Consider the following 20701-nt stretch of genomic DNA (forward strand, 5'->3'; position numbering starts at 1 on the left):
TACTCCCACACACCTCCAGGCACTGTTGTCCCCTCCTGGAACGACTTCCTGCTTCATTTGCTTCATCCCACTCTCCCAAGGGCAGCCCGAGATCTTTTAGAAAAGTAAATAAAATCACTCCCCTGTAACACTTCCCATCACTTTCACTTGGAATCAAACCCAGACTCCTTCCCGGAGGAATCCCTCCTGGACCTGGCTCCTGCTTTCCCTGCCTCACCCCGGGGGCAGCCTGCTCCAGCCTTGCCTGGCTGCCCCTCCTGTTCCCGGGCCTCTCCAGTCTTTGTCACTGGTGTGTTTTTGTGATGGGCTCTCCGCCTGGGCTGCTCTCCCCCCTCATCCCTGCTTGGCTGGCTGCTGCTTGTCATTTGTTCTCATCGTAACTGCTTTGGCCTCTGAAATTCCCTTCCTGATTGTCCGTACCAACCATGCACCCACGATCACATCTTCCATCTCCGTGGAGCTCTTAGCACTGTCTGATTTTGTCTGTGTGTTTGTTGGAGCTCCATGAGGGCAAGACCTCCCCTGCCTGGGATAGGGCTGTGTCCTCTACTGCCGAGAACAGTGCTGGCATGTGATCAGTTACCAATGAAGTGTGGTGGGAGTAGGGGTGCTATTAATAGCTTACATTGGTGCAGTAGAGCCTAAGAAGTGCTCAAAATGATTTACATTTATTTAATGCCCACAATTGCTTTATGAGATTGGGTACTATGATGGTCATCTCCACTTTACAGATGAGGAAACTGAGGCACCGAAAGTTAAAAATTGTATCAGTAGATAGGGACAGAGCTGGGATTTGAGCATAAGCAGTCTGACTGCAGAATCTTTATATATATATATATATTTATATAAATATATATTTATATATAAATTTATATATATATATTTTATAAATATATAAATTTTATATATGTATATATATTTTATAAATATATAAATTTATATATAATATAAATATATATAAATTATTATTTATACATTATATATATTTATATTGTATATATATTTGTATATATTTGTATATATATTATATAATATTTATGTATTAATATATATTATATATTATTTATATATATATTATACATATAAATATATATTATATATATTATATATATTTATATATTATATATATAAATATATATAATATATTATATATATATATATATATGTATATATAAAATTTATTGCCAAGGTAGGTAACATACAGTGTATGCAGCGTGCTGTTGGCTTCAGGGCTAGATTCCCATGATTCATCGCTTACATACAACGCCCAGTGCTCATCCCAAGTGCCCTCCTCAATGCCCATCATGACAGCAGAATCTTAATCATTCCATCACTCAGCCACACTGTTGAGGACATGAATGTGGAATACAAATGGCGGCACATTCACACCCACCCTTCACCGAATGCTTAGATATTAGGCAGCCTTTTCAGAACTGGGATTTTGTCTGCTCTGGGTTCAAATTTTGTGACTGCCTCAACATTTTGTGATGTATTCACTTACATCTGGGTTATGAGGAGAGAGTACCAAAAATCTCTTTTCTCTTAAATGGTTAGGTCTTAGTGTTCTGTACGCTTTACTCTGACTCCTTATAATGTTTCCTTTGTTGCTTTGGCCACTAGGAAACTCACAGCCCTGATGATAGTAATCCTGTAATACTGTATGGAGTGCGTCTTGTCTACTACCTTCTTTTCTTTCGCTTTTGCCTATAACATCCTGTTTTCCTTGTTTTTTTACCGATTTTTTTTCCTGTGGCAACTCGAACGATTTATGAGTTGAGATGGAGCAAAGATAAATATATATGGAAAGTATGTCCCTGGAAACATTAATGTCTCTGATTGTCAGCATTCTGTATGCAGTGTTAGTAACCAACGTTCTCAGTTTTTTGGTGGAATGTAAATTGGATAAAGTCCACCAAAGTGGCTCAGGACACACAGCAAGAATTTAGTAACTGTTAATTACTTTATCTTTTTTCCCTCATTTATGGTGAGGAGGAGGGGCTCTCAAACTACCACCTGGTCTAGTGGAGGTGTTGGAAGGCCTGGGTGGTTTAATATGTCTTACTGAGCCATTCCTATCCACTGCTAACTGGTGAGCTCCATTACAGAGACCCATAGCAAATGACAGCCTGTCATCTTGTCCTGTCTTTGGTGCTATTTCCATGACAGTAAATTGGTTTTTGAGCAGCAGAAAGATATTAGGTGTAGTAGATGGAAAAGACTCCGCCCCTGTGCATTGAACTTGCACATGAGGTGTAGCCTGACAAACAGAAAGCATTTACTGGAAAGAAAATGAGTCAGACTCACAGAAACTTTTTATTACTATGGCAACAGGGTACTTGGCCAGTCCCTCTTTGGCTAGAGCATAATATACTGGTGAGGAATGTCAGCTGTTATGTTTCAGTTGCTTATTAGCTCGTAAAATGTCCTAGTTTACATACTAATTGTTGCCAGAGAAAATAGTCCTATTTTAAGATGACCCAGTCACCCATTTCCTGGTACTAAGCCACTTTGGGGCTTAACAAAAAATAATAATTACGGTAATAAAAGCTCTTAGCCTTTCTGATACCAGGCATCTTCTGTCTTCTCATTTAATCCTTACCTACTTTGTAAGGTTGATTTCATCATCCCATTTTACAGATGAGAGAGTAAAAGCCCAGGGCAGGTAGGTAATTTGCCCAAGGTCTCAGTTCTGGGAAGGTGTGGGATCGGGATTTGAATCCAAGTTCCAATTGATTCCTAACCCTTTGTTTGTTTGTTTTTTAACCATTAGTAGAGAGTTAGGTCTTTCTTTAAGTCAGAAAAGGCTGAAGTTCAAGAGTATTGACCTTTTCCTGGTGTAGCGTTCTTCACTCTTGAAATGTTGACATTTTGGGGCCAGATAATTCTTTATTTGATGGAGGGGAGCCCCCTGTGCATTATGAGACTTTTGGCAGCATCCCTGGTCTACCCACTGGATGCCAGTAGCACTCACTCCTCCCCTCCTACCACCAATATTTATTAAAAGATTTTATTTTTAAGTAATCTTCGCATCCAGCATGGGGCTCAAACTCACAACCCCGAGATTAGGAGTTGCATTCTGTACCTACTGAACCAGCCAGATGCCCCATCCTCCCCCCTCCAGTATTGCCAAATGTTCCCTGGGGAGCAAACCAGAAGAATGAGGGAGGAATTCAGACAATTTCCTTCCTGGAAAAGAGCAACTCTTTCATTTCTGATGTCACCAACCCTCCTGGATCTCAGAAATTCTTAGAAAGTTTTGTTTCCTTATTTAGTTATATTCAGGGAGTTGTGCAATTCTTGCTGCTACCTAATTTTAGAACATCTTTATCACCCCCAAAAGAAACCCCATTCTTCTCCCTTCCTCCCTCCCCCAATCCCTGGGAGCCACTAATCTATTTTTTTTTTTTTGTCTCTATGGATTTCTGTATTAGATGTGGCCTTTACGCGTAGCCCTTTCACTTAGCATGATGTTTTCAGGTTTCATCTGTTTCACTGATCATGCATCAGTACTTCATCTTTTTATTGAACAAATAACATTCCATTATATGGAATGAATAACTTCATTATTTTGCATGTGGATATCCAGTTGTCCCAGCTGTTTGTTGAAGACTGTCTTTTCCCTTAATGAATTTTCTTGACACCTTGTCAAAAATCCATGGACTGAAAGTGATGGTTTTTTTCTAGACTCTCAATTTTATTCTGTTGATCCATAAGCATTTGAATCTGTAGATCAATTTGGAGAGTATTGGTATCTTACCAATACTTAGTCTTCTAATCCATGAACATGCAGGCTCCAGGCTCTGAGCTCTTAGCATGGAGTCTGGTGCGGGGCTTGAACCACAAACTGTGAGATCACGACCTGAGCTGACATCGGATGCTTAACTGACTGAGCCCCCCAGGAGCCCCATATATTGAGGTTATTTTATGGGCTAATATTTGGAATACCCTGGAGAATGTTCCATTACCGCCTGAGAAGAATGTGTGTCCTACTGCTTTGGTTGTGATTTCGATGGATGTCCGTTAGATGTGGTTGGTTTACTGTGTTGTTCCTTTCTGCTCGTCTGTTTTCTTGCTGATCTTCAGCCTAATTATTCTACCCATTATTGAAAGCAGGCATTGAAGTCTCCAACTCTTACTGTTTAAATATTTCTTTCTCCCTTGTCAGTCCCATGTATTTTGGGACTCCGTTTTTAAGTGTATGTATTATGTCTTCCTGATGGATTGACCATTTCTTTGTCTCTAGGAACATATTTTTATCACCAGTTCTGTTTTGTTTGACGTTAGTATAGTCACTCTAGCTCCATTGACTTGGGATTACTTTGCTTTGTTTTGTTTTGTTTTGTTTTTTTAAAGCTTCCTGAGTTATTGTGATGTGCATTCAAGATTGAGTCACAGCTCTTATTGGATAAGTTAGAAGCTGAGGGTCGGTGTTTTGTTTTTAAAGCCAGCCCATAGCTACTGAGAGATGCTCTCCATGGGATTATGTGATTCCTGTGACTGGTGTTGAAGGCATCATAGAAACCTCCAGATCCCTTGGTGGAAACCGTTCCTGGAGCCAGATTTGTGGTGCGTTAAGCCATTGTTTTCAGGCTACCTTGTGACAGACTGAATGTCCTCCTGCTCGGCTTTTCAGAGCCGCCTCCCCTGTCTCACTCTGTCGGCAGCAGCCAGCAAAGGATTATGCCTCATGTCTGTGAAGGCACGTCCTGCTGTCCTGTGGATCTGACGACAGTGTAATCCTCCTTCATAGGCCTTTCTCTGGCTCTTTTGGCCAGCGTTGCACCGTTAAGGAGGCAGTGTCTGAGTCCCGGGGTCCTTCTGTCCCTGTGGATGTGGGGGGAGGGGCGGGTAAGGGGGGCGGTCAGAGACACTTCTAGGAGGCTGATCAGAAATGAGCTTCCTTTTCACAAGGCTGAAGGTAAAGAACTTGCACAGAAATGAAGGCGTTTTTTTGGGAAGAAAAACCTCAGCGTTTGCCGAGGGCCCAAAGGGTGGAAGCAGGTAGAGGCCCTGAAGAGTAAAACCTGCCTCTTTGGGCAAAGGTGATGTCCCTCATGCCCAGCAAGATGGAAGGTGATCTACAATGGATTCTCCTTTGTTTCTGTTCAAGCCTTTCAACTTTGATTCTCGCATCATCCCCCTTTCCCCCCACATTTTTTTTTCTTTATCACTCACCCCCTCCCCCATTTCTTAGGCGTTGGCCCTTGGATATCACCTTTCCTTGGATGATGCCTTTATCAAAGTATCCTTTATAAACTGGAAACTAGTCAGTTCTAGCATGTCTGTTCCCACATCTGGTTTTCATCCCGGGGACTCTGATCCACTGTCAGGAAGTTTTTTCTCCAAGCGGTGAAAAGCCTCTGGAAGCTAACTTATCTGACCCACGTTTATTTATTATCTTTTTCGAGCTTATCCTCTCAAACTTTGTCTATAGAAAAATCAGATGGGAATGTCTTGGTTTCCTACTTACGGGTTCTCTGGAATTTTCATTCCAATATATATACATACACACATACCTTCATGCACATATGTTTGTGCATTACAAATAGCTAAAATTAATAACCTGGAAAAAAAACCCTTAGGTTATAAGATAATGTCGTAATCCCAAACGTGCTAACTTTTTCCCTTTCGTTCTTAAAAATATTTTAAAGGGCAGGGCACCTGGGTGGCTCAGTTGGTTAAGCGTCTGACTTCGGCTCTGGGCATGATCTCATGGTTTGTGAGTTCGAGCCCCTCGTCAGGCTCTGTGCTGACAGCTTGGAGCCTAGAGTCCGCTTCGGATTCTGTGTCTTCCACTCTGTCTCTGCCCCTCCCCTGCTCATGTGCGCGCGCATGCTCTCTCTCTCTCTCTCTCTCTCTCAAAAATAAGTGAACATTAAAAAAAAATTTCTTAAATATTTTAAAGGGCAAGGACAGGCACTTAGAATCCCCTTATTGTTTATAGTGCCCTTTTTCCTGAAAGCCCCAAAAATATTATAGACTTGGCTGTTCAGTTCCCTCAGGGCTTTTTGGGAGTAAGGAGGATATTTACGTGCTTACAGAGCCTCATAATACTCTTGTGAGTCCGTAAAAATTTTCTTCATAAAACCCAAATCTGACAAGTCACTTGCCTAGCTGGCTCGCTGGGTGGGTAGGTGTCTAGGTGCTCCCTGCCTCTACCACAGATCGTCTCCTGCCACATCCGTGTTCCACATGCCCTACACTCTCCCAGGTTCTGTACGGATGGGCTCAGCCCTGCCACCACTCAGCTTTTATTCATGTCACTCATTTTTCCTGGAAGCCCTTCCCTCTCCACTTCCGCTAACGCATCCCTACTCATCTCCTAGACGACTGACATGGCCGTCGTTTGTGCTGTGTTCCCTGGGGCAGAATGGGACAGGAAGTGCTTGAAAATGATAGTCATAAATAATAACAGTAATAATAGCTAATGCTGTAATTATACTGTATGATACTCTAACACTGTATAGGCTACTGTTGTGGTGTAATGTTAAATAATAATGGCTAAGGTGTAATATATGTAACAATAGCTAAGACAGTATCAACTGTCATAGCTAATACCGTGTTCCAGAAAAAGACGAAGCAACTATTGTGTTGTGTCCTTTAATCCCTGCAGCAACCCAACGAGGTAGATGCTGTTAATGTTGCCATTTCCTGATGAGGAAATGGAGGCACAGAGAGGTGAAATAAGTTGCCATAAATCATGTGTCCAGTAACTGGTGGAACCAGTGTTTGGACCCTGGCAGGCTGACCTCTAACCCTACTGTTGAAAGACGAATGTTTATACAGCTTATGTAGCACTTACCACATCTCATGGCAACGATCTGTTTATTGTCCTTTGTTTTCTTCTTTTTCTTCTCCTTCTCCTCCTCCTCTTCCTCCTCCTCCTCCTTCTCCTTCTTCTCCAGGTGCTCCTTAGCTAGAGGCACCTTGCTCCCAGAAGTTATATTTGAATGTTTGATTCTCTTTGCAACCCCACTTGGTCCAACGTGTGGCATAGAGAGTCTGAGAATTAACGTTAATGCAAAGATAACTGAAAGAGGAAGGCCTTAGTCTAAACATAACATCGGTTTCCACCTCATTTTTCTCCGGGCCATCCATATATGGGAAGAACAGTTTGTAGACCTGTGGACCATGTTAGGGAGGAGAAGACATGATCAGATCCCTACTAGATGTCAAGTATTATAGTGTTTTTTCTACATGCAAAATCTCATGTTATTTTCCAGCAGCTGATGAGGTCTGTTCTATCTGTACGCCCCTTTTACAGATGAGGACGTTGAAGCCAGTGGAGGTTAAGTGACTTGTCCTTGGTCTCTGGGATTACGTGGCAGAATTGGGGATAGAAGCCCAGAAGCTTCTGAACCCTAATCCCTTCTGACCTCTTAGCCCCAAAGCTTCATAACCTCCTGTATTCTCTTGAAAGAGGTGATTTGAAAGAATTTTCTGACAGTCTTCTGTTGAAGCTGTTGCAGCTACATGCCTTCTTTCTGTATTTATGTTCCAGTGAGCAGGTGGTCTTTTGCTGTCTCTACTCCCGAGTGTGTATCTTTGAAGCAGCCAATATAGTATTTTAGGAAGAAATAATACATTGCGATATCTGATCAATAAAACTTGGAGTCTGCCGTGGAAACTCGGAGTCATCTCCAGTAGTCATGCGGCATTGAACTACTGTAACAGGCAGAACGCCTTTTGTTGTTGTTGTTTTTGTTGTTGCTTGTTTTGGTTTGGTTTTGCTCAGGTAATAGTGGATGTGCAGACTTGAATTCCAGGCACAGATTTGGCTTTCTGGGGAGTGTGTCCTCTGCATCAGGACCACCATGAAGCACCTGTTTGTTCCCCTCTCCCAGACTTCTTAGAGAACCCAGGCATGTTGTTTTTTTAAAAAGCCTGTTACTTTTTATAAGGCTCTTTTTGCTTTCTTGCTTCCAACCATGAAGTCATGTTTGACTTTTCAGAGGAACCACAGTTTGACATTTTACAAAGTGAACCAGGGGACTGAATATAGTAGCAATTTTGGGTCCATTACTTTTTGCGAAATTTTTAGCCAGTGATGGCTGCACGTGGGCGTTCACTCTGGGGGGGGGGCGGTGTGCATGTTGATTCAAATTATATGAATTTTATAATCTGACTGTTTTTCTGATTCATAGTTTGGTGTAGATAATGCTCACGTTTTTAGCGTGAGCTGAATTGCAACTGGCTCATGGCACATTTCTTTTGAGAAATAGGGTTTTAATTCTCTTTTGTTTCAATTTTTTAATGTTTATTTTTGAGACAGAGAGAGAGAGAGAGAGAGAGAGAGAGAGAGTAGGAGCAGGGGAGGGGCAGAGAGAGAGAGGAAGACACAGAATCCAAAGCAGGCTCCAGGTTCCAAGCTGTCAGCCGAGAGCCCAATGCGGGGCTTGAACTCACGAACTGTGAGATCATGACCTAAGCCGAAATCAGACATCCAACCAACTGAGCCACCCAGGTGTCCCATGGGTTTTAATTCTTTTTAGTTAAAACATACTGGGTACTTTTTCCTGACTTGAGAAGGAAGCTCGTATTGACCCCCTTTCAGTTCTCCCAGTACCACATTGTTTCTGCCTCTTGGTCTTTGCACATGCTGTTCCTCCTTCCTGGAACAGTCCCACCAGCACTGAAATTTTATCTGTGGCAGAGCTGTCTCCAGTGTATCTTCACTCTTTGCAGGTATGACACAGAGTTTGTGAATTAATGTTAGTGTGAGTGAATAAGTGTGTAAAGCCTAAGACTGTGTACACATTGCATTCGTTTCTACCTCAGCTATGTGCAAAGTGGCTTTGCTGAGGCCTGCTTTCTTCTGAGCAGCCTTTTCTGACGTCAACCTCTGCCTCTTTGAGATTGGGTGACCTCTAGCTCCCCCATCAGGGCACTCATGGCACTGCATGCAGAAGCTCACTTCCTTGTCTGTGTCCTTCCTCCGCTCCCAGTTAGGGAGTACTGTTGGATCACCACAGAACTGACCCAGTGCCTGACGGATAGCAGGATGCTCAGGAATATTTTATTTGCTAAGAGGGAGCAGCAAACATGTTTTGGCCTCTTTATCCCTATTTTGTATTATGCACAGGTAGCGTAAATCCTTAAAAAGTAGACAGAACTTAAGGGGTTTTAAAGTTCTAAAACGGCCTTTTTGCCGGGACAGCAACCATTGGAATATGAGCCCACAGCTTTTACGTGCAAAGCAGAGTTATTTTGTGTCTTGCACATGAACATGGAGGAAGAGAGAGCCTGTTGAAATGGAGAAAGATCATAAAGAGGCCCATGGTTTTCTTGTGGGTGCTCTTTGCATGATAACTACGCTATCTGGGATGCAGGTGCTAGATTTGACCAGGGTGGTGGCCAGACTAGGCCCACAGTGGCCCCATAGCCAGAATTCCTGCAGTGGCTGCTGGTCTGTGCAGTGGCAACCAGCAGGAAGAAAGGACTGAGGAGGTCATTTATTCTCGGGGCATAGGACACAGGTAGAGTCTGTCCAGTAGGGTGTTTGCATGAGAGTGTCCATTGGAATCCTCTGTGCTTAATACAAATGCAGACCTCCTAGGAGAGAGGCCCCGGAATCGGCATCTTCACCAGCACCCCTCTCCAGGGATCCCTCTGCGGGGGGAATCACTGACCCCCTTCTTTGTTAAACACTGCCTTATGGGACATGACGTTCTGGAGAAATGTGAATTTCTGGAGAAATGGGATATGACTGGCAAGGAGGACCGTCTTTGGAGTGAGAACCTACCCTTTGTCGGGCCCTTAGAGGGGACAGTGCAGCCTAGGAAAGTTAGCGCAAGGAGCATCTCCTGAAAGGAGGGACACTTTACATTAGCCCGTGATTCGCGTAACCCAGGGAAACCAATTCCAGTAAAGATTGATGGTCTGCACCCGGTGCAAATTTAAAAGATAAAAAGAAGAGTCATGGTTTCCTTGACTGGATAGGAATGTCCCCTTCTCTGCAAAGTAATGAAATACACAGATGTTAAAATGAGGAGAGACAGAGATAAATGGAGAATAATGGAGCACCGGCAGCTGTGAAGGGCCCGCTTAACATAAACACAGAGGAACCGTGGGGTGTTCGCAGCCTGTGTGCTTCGAGGAATATCATTGCCAGCCGGGGAGAATCAGCCTATCCTGGGCTGGAGGCTTTTCCTATAGCCATCTGTGGCCAGAAGACAGTACCAGGAGGCCGTCGATGATCAAAAGGATGCCCAAATGTGAAGTATGCATATCCTTTGACCTACTGCTTATACCTTGAGGAGATATTGTACAAGTGGGGAAAATAGTATATGCATCTGTATGTGCGTTGTTTATTGAAAACACCCCAAATATCCATCAGCAATGGGACTTATGGGTACAGAGATGCAGTAAAATTACCTTTAGCCATTAAAAGTGATTGTGTGCACCTATAGTTATCAACATGAAAATGTCAATATATTAGTAAGTGACAAAAGCAAGTTTAGAATAACGTAGTATTTTATGGATGCATTTAAACAAAACTGCATGGTCAGATTTCTGTGTATTCATTTAGTAATTATTGAGTAACCTGTGTGCTAGGCACTTTTCTGGGCACTGGAGATACAACAGTGAACAAAACAGTGGGCCTTGGAAGTGAAGTGCCTGGGACCCACAGCATTGACATCATGTGGGAGCATTAGGAATGCAGAATCCTAGGCTCCACTTGAGACCTGCTGCATTTTAATAAGGTCCTAAGGCTATCCATTTGCACACAATAGTTTTTGAGACCTTGCTTTTTGGAGCACTGTTTACCAAAACGGCCACTGTGGCTTTTCCTGGCGACAGCAGTTTGGGGCAGTTTTTACATTTACCATGTACATTTCTCTGTAGTTTGAATTTTTCACGGTGAGCTGTGTCAGGAGGATGGTAATTTTCCGGAAGAGCTTAAGGCTCCTGCTTCTGGTTCTTTGGGCTTTCACGGGCACACACTGGCAGGATCCCGGAGCAAGAATTGGAGGCAGGCAGGGGCAGTGAAGGTAGCAGCTGTTGCTTATTTGGCCCCCTACAGACATGTTGGAAGAGAGACCCCAGATATTCGTGTTTATAGCTGGAGCTGTTGCCACAGCCTGAGAGATGCCGCAGGTCCGATGAGCCCATTTCCTGGCTGTTGTGGCTGAACAGAGAGGCTGTGTCGTTGCAGCTCCTGTGTGACTCTTCTGTGGGATCACTACCCAGGGAGGGTCTGGGCCAGGAGCTGTAGACAGCAGGCCCACGCTGCAGCACTGGCATCCTCCAGGACCAGCGGGTAGCCCTGAGCCCTTTCTGGACAGATGGGAGCCCCGGCCTGAAGCCTGATGCAGAGCATTTCTCTCCAAGGCGTGGAAAGTTCTGGCCATGTGGAACTTTCAGTCTCATAGGAGCTCTCCTGAATGTGATCCCTGATGTGGGGTTTGGCAGGGTGTGGGTGTGAAGCACCCTGCCTGAAGCACATCATAGTTGAAAGAGGCTAGACTCAGGGACTGAGAACTGGATTCTAGGCCAGTCAGATCCTAAATAGCTGTGTGACTTTGGGCGCGTCTCCAGTCGCCTATCCTCAGGCCTCCGTTTTCTCCCCTGTTGAAAGTGAGAATTCGTTACTGAGCAAGCTGTGTGAACCACCTGCCGTGCTCCAGATGTTGTGCATAGAAAGGTCAGGTCTTTGCTGTGAGGGCCGCACAGCCTGACCACACCAAATGTCTCCTGGTTCCCCTCTAGTTCTGACGTAATCCCCCAATACTGGTCTGTCCTGCATTTGGGAGGCGAAAGCAGTTTTTGCTTAAGACCGTAGTGAGTAGGGATTACTGCGGGTTTGTTTATGTCCTTGCTGGTAAACTTAACAAGTTGGCAATCATTTCAGTCTTTTACCCATGCCTATCTCCCTTAAAAAAAAAATTACTTTTTTATGTTTTATTTTCCTGACCTGTGAAAATCAGAACTGTGACAACCTGGCTGTAAGGAGGGAGGGGACACAGATCAGGAAATTAACCAGCCCCCAGGAGAGCCCCAGTTTCTTGTCCTTCTGCTGGTGAAAGCTGCCACCTTGCAAAGTTCATGGGGCAGGTACTCAAAAAATCGTGAATTCAGGTATTCAGTGGCGTGGAGTCCCCCTGTCCCCCTTTGTCAGGGCGATTTGAGACACAGGCTTCCATCTTCTGCCTGGGGCTGCCGAGTTTCACGCTGAAATCTCCCTGTCGTGGAAATGGGGGCTGGGGGAGGACAATGCACACTTGGTCCAGCAGCCCCCCCAGCCCGCCAAGTGGGTTGTGCAAGCAGGGAGCAGCCGACAGCTGCTGTCAGCGGCTGGCTTCTCTCTGAGGCTCAGCCAGGCGCTTGGCCGGCCGCCTGTGATCCGCCTCGCCAGTTGCCTTAGCAGGCGCCCGATGGCGCAGACGTAAATCATAACAGGACGGGCTCCCTCTGACAGAGACCGCGACTGAGCATCGCTGACAAGGCAGCAGGTCTCATTACTAATCCTTGAAAAGGGTTCAGGGGCAGGGCCAAAGAGCTGGTTAATTGAACGATAGCTAATTCATTTATAATTATTCATATTCTTTTTCTTTGTCTCATAAAGTCTGGTCCTTTGGAGCTGGACTGGGGCTTAGAAATATCTGAAGAGGCAGAAGAGCAGACGAGTCAAGAGGAAGGTTTGAGCCTTGACTCTGCTTATTAGCAGTGGCAAGCTCCCTCACTTCCGGTCCTCAGTTTTCCTATCTGTGAAATGGGTTTCTGTGAGGAGTAAATGAGGGGAGATTCGTAAAACGTAGAGCATCCTGCTTAGCCCGTGGTAAACATTCAGCCAGTTGGGGGTCATTACCCAATCCCAGTCTCTCTTTTACAGGCCTGTTTGTGTAGTTGGCAAGTATTTATCACCCGGTGTCGGCGCTGCATAGCGTAGCTCTGTCAAAGTGGTGAACGAAAGTATTTGAACGGCCATGTGTTCATCATTCGCACAGCACAGCACAGAGCCGCCCACGTCCTTTCCTAGGAGGGAAAAGAAAGAGAAGCAGAGTGAGGGGTAGAGAGACTGAGGGTGGGAGTTTCTGGGTAGACGGTAGAGTGGTTCAAGACACCTAAATGAATGGAGGGCCACACGACCCTGGGAGAAAGGCAGTGCAGGTAGCAGGAGAGGCAGGGTCCCCCCCTGGGGTGGGACTGAGCGCGGCAGCTCCCGCAGGAGCGAGGAAGCCCGTGTAGCCGGGCAGGGAGAGTGGGTGCATGTGAATTACAGATGTCTCCAGAGCTGCCTGATGCTGTGATAGGGGCTTTAGGCTTTTTTAAGATGCTGGGAGGGCAGTGATGTTGCGAATAGAGGTTTACAAGGAAGCATCTCCCAGATGTCAAACCCTATAAACAGCCTTTCTTCCTCTGATCCCTCAAAGGGTGACCAGAGGAAGGCCGGCTGAGACTCTTAATGTGGGCATCCATTGCTGGGTCTTGCCTGGAACGGTTGTTACTGGGGTGTTTGCTAAATGGTGACTTTTTGCTTCCTACATCCTCCAGTGTAATAGTTGGAAATCTTCTATAAGGAAAAACTTCCCTTCTTCCCCATTTACTTATTTATCCAATGATGTACGATACTGGTACGGACTCACAGATATTTATTGTGTTCTCTGGATTACAGTCCGGTACTGTCATCGTTTTGTTGCTCAAAGTGTTGTAGCTTTGGCCATTGGGCAGCTCCTTCGGGGTGACCCCTGTGTCCTTCTGACATGTGCCCGTCATGTTTTGAGTGCTTCTTGACTTTCTGACAACACAAGACCCTCCACGTTCATCTTGAATTTCCTGCTGGAATCAAATGCTTCTCCAAGGATCCCTGGTTCCCTTTATTGGATAATGGTATTTAGAAATCAGGATCTGGTGCTGGGCGTGCTCATTTGTGTATAGCTTCTAGTCTTTCTTGGCCGACGGAACTAGGAAATAAATGTCTGTATGTATACTAACTCATGCACACACACAGATCATGATTTCTCTTTCTCTCTCTGATCTGTGTGTCTATCTCTCTCTCTCTCTCTCTCTCTCTCTCTCTCTCTCTGTCTGTCTTTACAAACCTTGAGTTCATACTGATGCCTCCTCCTCTAGTCCAAAGCCTCGGGGATCATTTAGCCTTTCCACTTTCCTTATTTTTAACTTCTTCCTCGGAGAGTGAGGAACCTCGCTGTTATTATCTGCAGTATATTTACTCATTTGTTCAATCCGAGTACACACAAAGGTAGTTTCAGAACGGCTAATCCATACCCTGGTGACGAATAAAAGTAGAGTGCCGTATTTGTGTACAATTCTCTTTTTCTTTAGCCTCATAGAATGCAGTCCAAGTAACGGTTTCCTGAGTTAGGTGGGTTCTGCTCTTCCCCACACCCTTCAGGTTGGTGGGCTTACTCACCTACAGTCCAGATGCGTTCACTTTGCCGTTTCTGTTCCATTTTGAGCCTCTCCATGCATGCACACGTGGATGATTTTAATTGTTTACCCTTTGGCTATGTGAAGTATTAGGGTTCTTTTTAAGTGTTTATTTATTTATTTTTGAAAGAGAGCACAGGGGAGGGGCAGAGAGAGAGAGAGAGGCAGACAGAGAATCCCAAGCAGGTTCCACGCTGTCAGCACAGAGCCCAGTGCTGGGCCTGATCTCACGAGCCGTGAGATCATGACCTGAGCCGAAATCAAGAGTCAGACGCTTAAGCAACTGAGCCACCCAGGCACCTGAGAGCTGTACAGACTCCGAGAAATGTGCAGTCTCGTTTTGGCTGCCTCATTCCAACCCTTTCCCACCCACCCCTCGTGGGTAAGCAGTCTCTCCAGTTTCTGCTGTGTCCTTCCCATGTCTCATATGCACAGATGAACCATTCCAGGTACATTTTCTTATGTCCCTTTCTTTTGCTGTAGAGATTTAAAAATTTTTTTTTTCAACGTTTATTTATTTTTGGGACAGAGAGAGACAGAGCATGAACGGGGGAGGAGCAGAGAGAGAGGGAGACACAGAATCGGAAACAAGCTCCAGGCTCTGAGCCATCAGCCCAGAGCCTGACGCGGGGCTCGAACTCCCGGACCGCGAGATCGTGACCTGGCTGAAGTCGGACGCTTAACCGACTGCGCCACCCAGGCGCCCTTGCTGTAGAGATTTTAAAATACTGTAGATAACTCTTTTGCAGTCTGCTTTCTCCCCCACTTAACAGTGTATCCTGGAGATCATTTCATACCAGTTCATAGAGATCTTCCATAATGAGCTTTTTTACCTTTGGCAATCAGAATAAAATTAGCAGCCCAAGTAGTTTTAAAATTCTATAATTAAAGATGGTGAATAGTGTAAGCATTACCATTAATTGAGCACCTACTATACCATGGTCTGTGCTAAGCATTTTACATAGATTATCTCATCGAATCCTTCCTAGAGCCCTGTGAGGTAGATGTTACCTCCGACTTACTGGTGAGGCAGCTGAGACTCAGTAATATGAAGAAACTTGCCCCAGTTCGCAAGACAGGAGAGCCACGATTCGAACCCAGGACGCTGTCTCATCAAGTTTGTGCTTTTGAAGAGCACACCGGCACCATTGCAGAAGTTCCTAGTTGAAACAAAGCGATGTGGGTTTTTAAAACCTAGGCCTTAAAACCCTGTTGATTGTGGATCGTGCCGCCAAAGTTGGCATGTTACTGATGGCAGGAACGGGAAGGTAATTTACTGGCTGTTTGTTCCCAAGAAATGGCCCTTCCTTCCTGAGGACCCTGGCTCCTGCCTCTAAGGCAGGAGATGGGAGGGATGCTAGTCGGAGCCAGCTACCTGGGATGTGGCAATAGATTCGATCTTACACCTCGTAATCGCAAGCCAGAGCAGCCGGCACCATTAACGGGAAAGTACATTACCCCACAGGGCTGTTTGGTTAGCAGGCCACTCCATCAAGCGTGAGTTACAGCAGCTTCCGTTAAAACTGTTTGTACAGCAGGAGTGGAAGAAGAATTTCTCTGAGCAGGAGTCTGGCCTCTGTTGTGAGAAGTGACAGACTGGCAGAGAGGTAACACGGTTGAGTTGGTTGAGAGCTTGGCTTCTGGAATCTGAGTGCCGGGGTGCTCACCGCAGGGTCAGATTTTCCAGCTGTGTGGCCTTGAGTCGGTCACGTCACCACCCAAAGCATGCCTCCGAAATGGGGATAAGAACCATCCCCATCTTTGTCTGCGGTCCCCGAGATCGCCCCCGGGCTCAGTGATTTGCTAGGAGGATTCAGTGAGCTCAGCGTATAGTCGTATGATTTATTATGGTGGAAGGATACCTAGCAAAACTAGCAAAGGGAAGAAGCACGTGGAGTGAAGTCCAGGGGAATCCAAGTTCAGACCTCCAGTCCTCTCCCTGTGGAGTCACACAGGGTGCACTTAGCTCCCCAGCAACCAATTGTGACAACACGTGTGTATTGTTTTCCACTGGGGGAGCTCATTACAGACTCAGTGCCTGGGGATTTTTCTAGGGGCTGGTTTCGCAGGCACCATCTGCCCAGCGTGCACCAAAATCCCAGACTCCCAGAAGAAAAGCAGGTGTTCGGCATAAACTGCACTGTCTGCATCAATAGTTCAGGCACAGTGGGCCGTTCTTACCGGAGAGAATGGTGGGAACCCTCCCGAAACCCCAGTTCACAGACACCAGCCGAGCAAGGGCAGCCTTGCAAGCCAGCAAGCCTTACTCAAGGGTAGCCGTCTTAGGCCCGTGGCGTTAATTCTCTCCTGCACACCATGCCGTTGGGTGCTGGCCGGGGGGATTAAATGACATCATCCGTGTATAGCCCTGGCCACGCTGTCTAGTATGGGAAGCATTTAATCAGCGTAGACAATTACTCTGACAGGAAATGAATTTTGAATGCTTCCTTAGCACCTTAACAGCAGGCTCAGTCTATCACCCCCTCTGCTTACCCATTCATTGCTTTGTTCAGCACGTGCTGATTGAGCCCTGCTGATGTAGGGGCCGTGTAAACACAGCAGGATTGGCCTCCCCCTTACGCAAGGATGGTGCGTGCGGGCCGCCGATCTGGCTGGGCACCGGAGGTGGGTGGTGGTGGTAAGAAACCTTTGGGGACTTCAAGGTACACGGGGAAGGACCCCTTTGCGCACTCAGAGTTGGTGGGATGGGCGTGCGGTGGCCAGAAATCTTCACCTCCTGATGACCTGCTGTTTGTCTTGTGTTTCCTCCTGTAGCCAAGGCCAAGTCGAAATGCGGCCCGACGTTCTTCCCTTGTGCCAGCGGCATCCACTGCATCATTGGCCGCTTCCAGTGCAATGGCTTCGAGGACTGTCCCGACGGCAGTGATGAGGAGAACTGTAGTAAGTGCCGGGAGGGCCCATGTCGCCGTGCCTTGTTCCTTCTCGCGGGCCGGGGCCTCCATCAGGGCCACTCTTCTCCGTGCTCCTCGCTCCCATAGGCCCAGGTGCCTTCTGCCGTCCCCCACATCCTGTTCCTTACCGCTTCTTTCTCACGCAAACGCGTGAATGCTCAGCTGCCATTTATTGGGGTCTCTACTAAACACTTGGGTCTCGGACATACTTCAGTACAATAGCTCTGCAGGTGCAGGCGTGTGATCCTCATTAACAAGTGAGGAATCTGAAGCGTAGGGACATCCGTGAACTCGTCTAGCATCTTACAGGTCATAAATGGCAGAGCTGATTCCCTGCTCCTTCAGACCCTCAGCTGACTTACTGTTGCACTCAGCACCCCGTGTTCATGTGCCTGCTCTCCTTCCTAGTTTGAGTTATTTTTAAAAAGGTGTATATGTATATGTCATAAGAATATATTTTTGAGGGGCGCCTGGGTGGCTCAGTCAGTTAGGCAATCTGACTTCGGCTCAGGTTATGATCTTGCAGTTTGTGGGTTCAAACCCTGCATTGGGACCTGTGCTGACAGCTCAGAGCCTGGAGCCTGCTTCGGATTCTGTGTCTCCCTCTCTCTCTCCCTGCGTCTCCCCTGCTCATGCTCTGTCTCTCTGTTTCTCTCTCTCTCTCTCTCTCAAAAATAAATGTTAAAAAAATTAAAAAAAGGAATATATATATACACATACATATATATACGTATATGTATATGTATGTTGCTATATATATGTATATATATGTATATATATGTATGTGTATATATATATACCAAATACTGTAGAAAGCTAAAGTTCTCTTTGTCTTGTGACTGCCTTGATTCCTTTTCCTTGCTGTATGACATTCCAAGGTATCACCACACAGACAGACAGACACACACCCCTTCTCGTGCTCTCTGCCCCACCTTGCCTCTTAGCAGTCCTGGTGTTAAACTTCATACTCCATGGCCTGGATGCACGCATTCCCTTCCTGGCCAGAGTCTCTGTGTCCAGAACCATTTCACGTAGCAGCTTCAGTGACCTTCAGGCATCTCTTCCCCACCTTTCATACTGTGCCGGCTCTCCCAGCAAGTAGCTTTGGAACTTGCAAAATACAGAAAATATAAAGTGGAAAATGAGATTTGCCCAGAATGACACTTAATATGTGGGCTTTCTTGTGCCAGTCCTTCCTCCCTCTCTCTTCCTTCCTCCCTCTTTTTGCCCCTCTCTTTCTCCCTCCCTCTTTCTCTCTGTGTATATCAGTGTATGCGTGTATACATATATGTACACATATATGTTATTCGTGAGGATTGTTGTTGCTATGAATATAATTGTTATATATGTTACGAATTTATTTCAAAACACAGGTTTTAATGACTTCAGTGATTGTTTTGGGAAACTGACTTCCCTTTACCCTGTTGGTTCTGTTTTAAGCCCTGGAAGAGGGGGTGACCATTCATGCCTTCCCAGGGCCTAGTCATTGACACCCCCTCCCAGTGAGGACGCAGGAAGTATATAATTCTCCCGTGTGCCTTCTCCTGTTGCCTTTTTTCATCTTCTGGATCTCAAATGGCAAAAATGTGACATAGCGGCTAGATTGTTGAATGATTAGTCGAGTAGCAGAAACCCACCGTAGCAGGGGGATACAGGTCACTAACAGGGTAGCAGCCTGATTGGGTGAAATGACTCTGGAGCTGGAAAGTCTGGCTCCAGGTTTCTGATCCGCCCTCATTAGGCATGGGTTGGCTGTGCTACGTAATGCTGCACGGTGGTTTCCTCATCTCATGAAAGGGGAGTGCTAAGAGCCTGTTTCCTGGGTTGTTGTGACAATTAGACCAGGTCGTATCTGAAAAGTGCTTAGTGTGGTGGCTGGCAAGGAGTAATCGATTTTGAAAACCCATAGTGACTTAAAACTGTGAACTGTTAAGAGGAAGACCGTATTTACTAGCATTTCACCTTTGGCTTAGGACGTCCAAGGACGTACTTGTTGTATTTTCATTGAGTTCTTTAGAGTTTCAACTTGATCTTAGCTTCTTCCTACTGTCCATGGGGAATTTACGTGCATGTATATATATGTCTGTATTTATGTATATAATTTGTTTATATACACCCATATATACATATGAGAGAATAATTGAATGGCAATAAAAAGCAAGTGTGATACGTTCTAGTACGTACATTCGAAATGACTGTGCCATTCTGCATACTCCCTGCCATATTAAAGACCTTGTATGATTTAAATGTTTGGATATTGGTCTTTAATTGTCTAAATGAGTTAATTCTATCCATTCCAAATTAGATCATTGGGGATTAAGCCAGCATTTTCCTCTGGCATATCTACCATCTAAAAATAATGGTTCTAATTCACTGTTTTTATAACTAGTAAATAAAAGAAGAGAATCAAGCATTTAGCCTCCTTTTTCTAGATGCATTGTACTTCTCAGTAATTAAATAGCCAACATAGGAAAGGTTTTTTTTTTTGTTTTTTTTAATGAACTATAATGGGAAGAAGAATTAGAGTGTCTGTTTTGTAACCCTGATGAAGATATGCATCTTCAATGGTTCCTGAAATCATGAAATAAAAAATTGATGGGGAGCTTTATAAGGCATGGATCAAGCTAAAAACCCTTGAAACCAGCTGTCAGTCTTTTCGCAGACAGACCTGAATCGATACTGTGCCACCTCAAGTAGAACGTAGAAACCCTGTCACTCTGTATATCTCTTTATGTTCTGGTCGTCGGTACAGCAACAGAACATCCGAAACCCTACAAGGCCGTGTTTTAATTTTTGCTTTAGACTCTCAGATGCATTTTAAAGAACTTCAGAGGGAATGAGCAATCTGTTATTAAATTTACCCAGAGATTTGCCATTTTGGTTGTTCTTTCTTCATTCCTGATGTTCCTGGTCTCCTCTGGTACCGTTTGCCTTCTGTCTGAAGCACTTCCTTCAGCAATTCTTTTAAAGCAGGTCTGCTGGCAACACATTCTCTTAGTTTTCCTGCATCTGACCATGTCTCGATTTCACCTTCACTCCTGAAGGATATTTTTACTGCATATAGAATTCTGGGTTGACAGCTCTGTTTTTAAGCACTTTAAAAATGTCGTGCCACTTCCTCTGGCTTCTGTGGTTTCCGATGAGAAATTTGCAGCCATTCAAATTGTTTCCCCGTAGAAGATGCATCATTTTTCTGGCCGCTTTGAAGATTTTTTTTTCTCCCAGCCTAGCTTCAGCAGCTAGATTATAGTGTGTGTGTGTGTGTGTGTGTGTGTCTATGTGGATTTCTTTGAGTATATTCTGCATAGGGTTCTGTTTGAATGTGCAAGCCTTTGTCTTTTGCTATACTCAGTACATTTTCAGGTATTCTTTCTTCAAATCATTTTCAAGTACTGTAC

At 45.1% G+C, this 20701-nt stretch overlaps 1 protein-coding gene across 1 annotated transcript in view; it reads left to right on the plus strand.

The window, feature by feature from the left end:
• Positions 1-20701, plus strand: part of LDLRAD3 (low density lipoprotein receptor class A domain containing 3) — a 168130-nt gene that overhangs the window by 22940 nt on the left and 124489 nt on the right. Inside the window, exon 2 of the mRNA XM_047072034.1 lies at positions 17167-17292. Within this exon, the coding sequence (XP_046927990.1) occupies positions 17167-17292 (126 nt within the window). The remainder of the gene's footprint in view (positions 1-17166; positions 17293-20701) is intronic.

The sequence above is a fragment of the Lynx rufus genome, unplaced genomic scaffold, assembly GCF_022079265.1.
Source record: "Lynx rufus isolate CCGP_SWC_20201006 ecotype Redwood Valley unplaced genomic scaffold, mLynRuf1.p SCAF_9, whole genome shotgun sequence".
NCBI classification, from domain to species: Eukaryota; Metazoa; Chordata; class Mammalia; order Carnivora; family Felidae; genus Lynx; species Lynx rufus.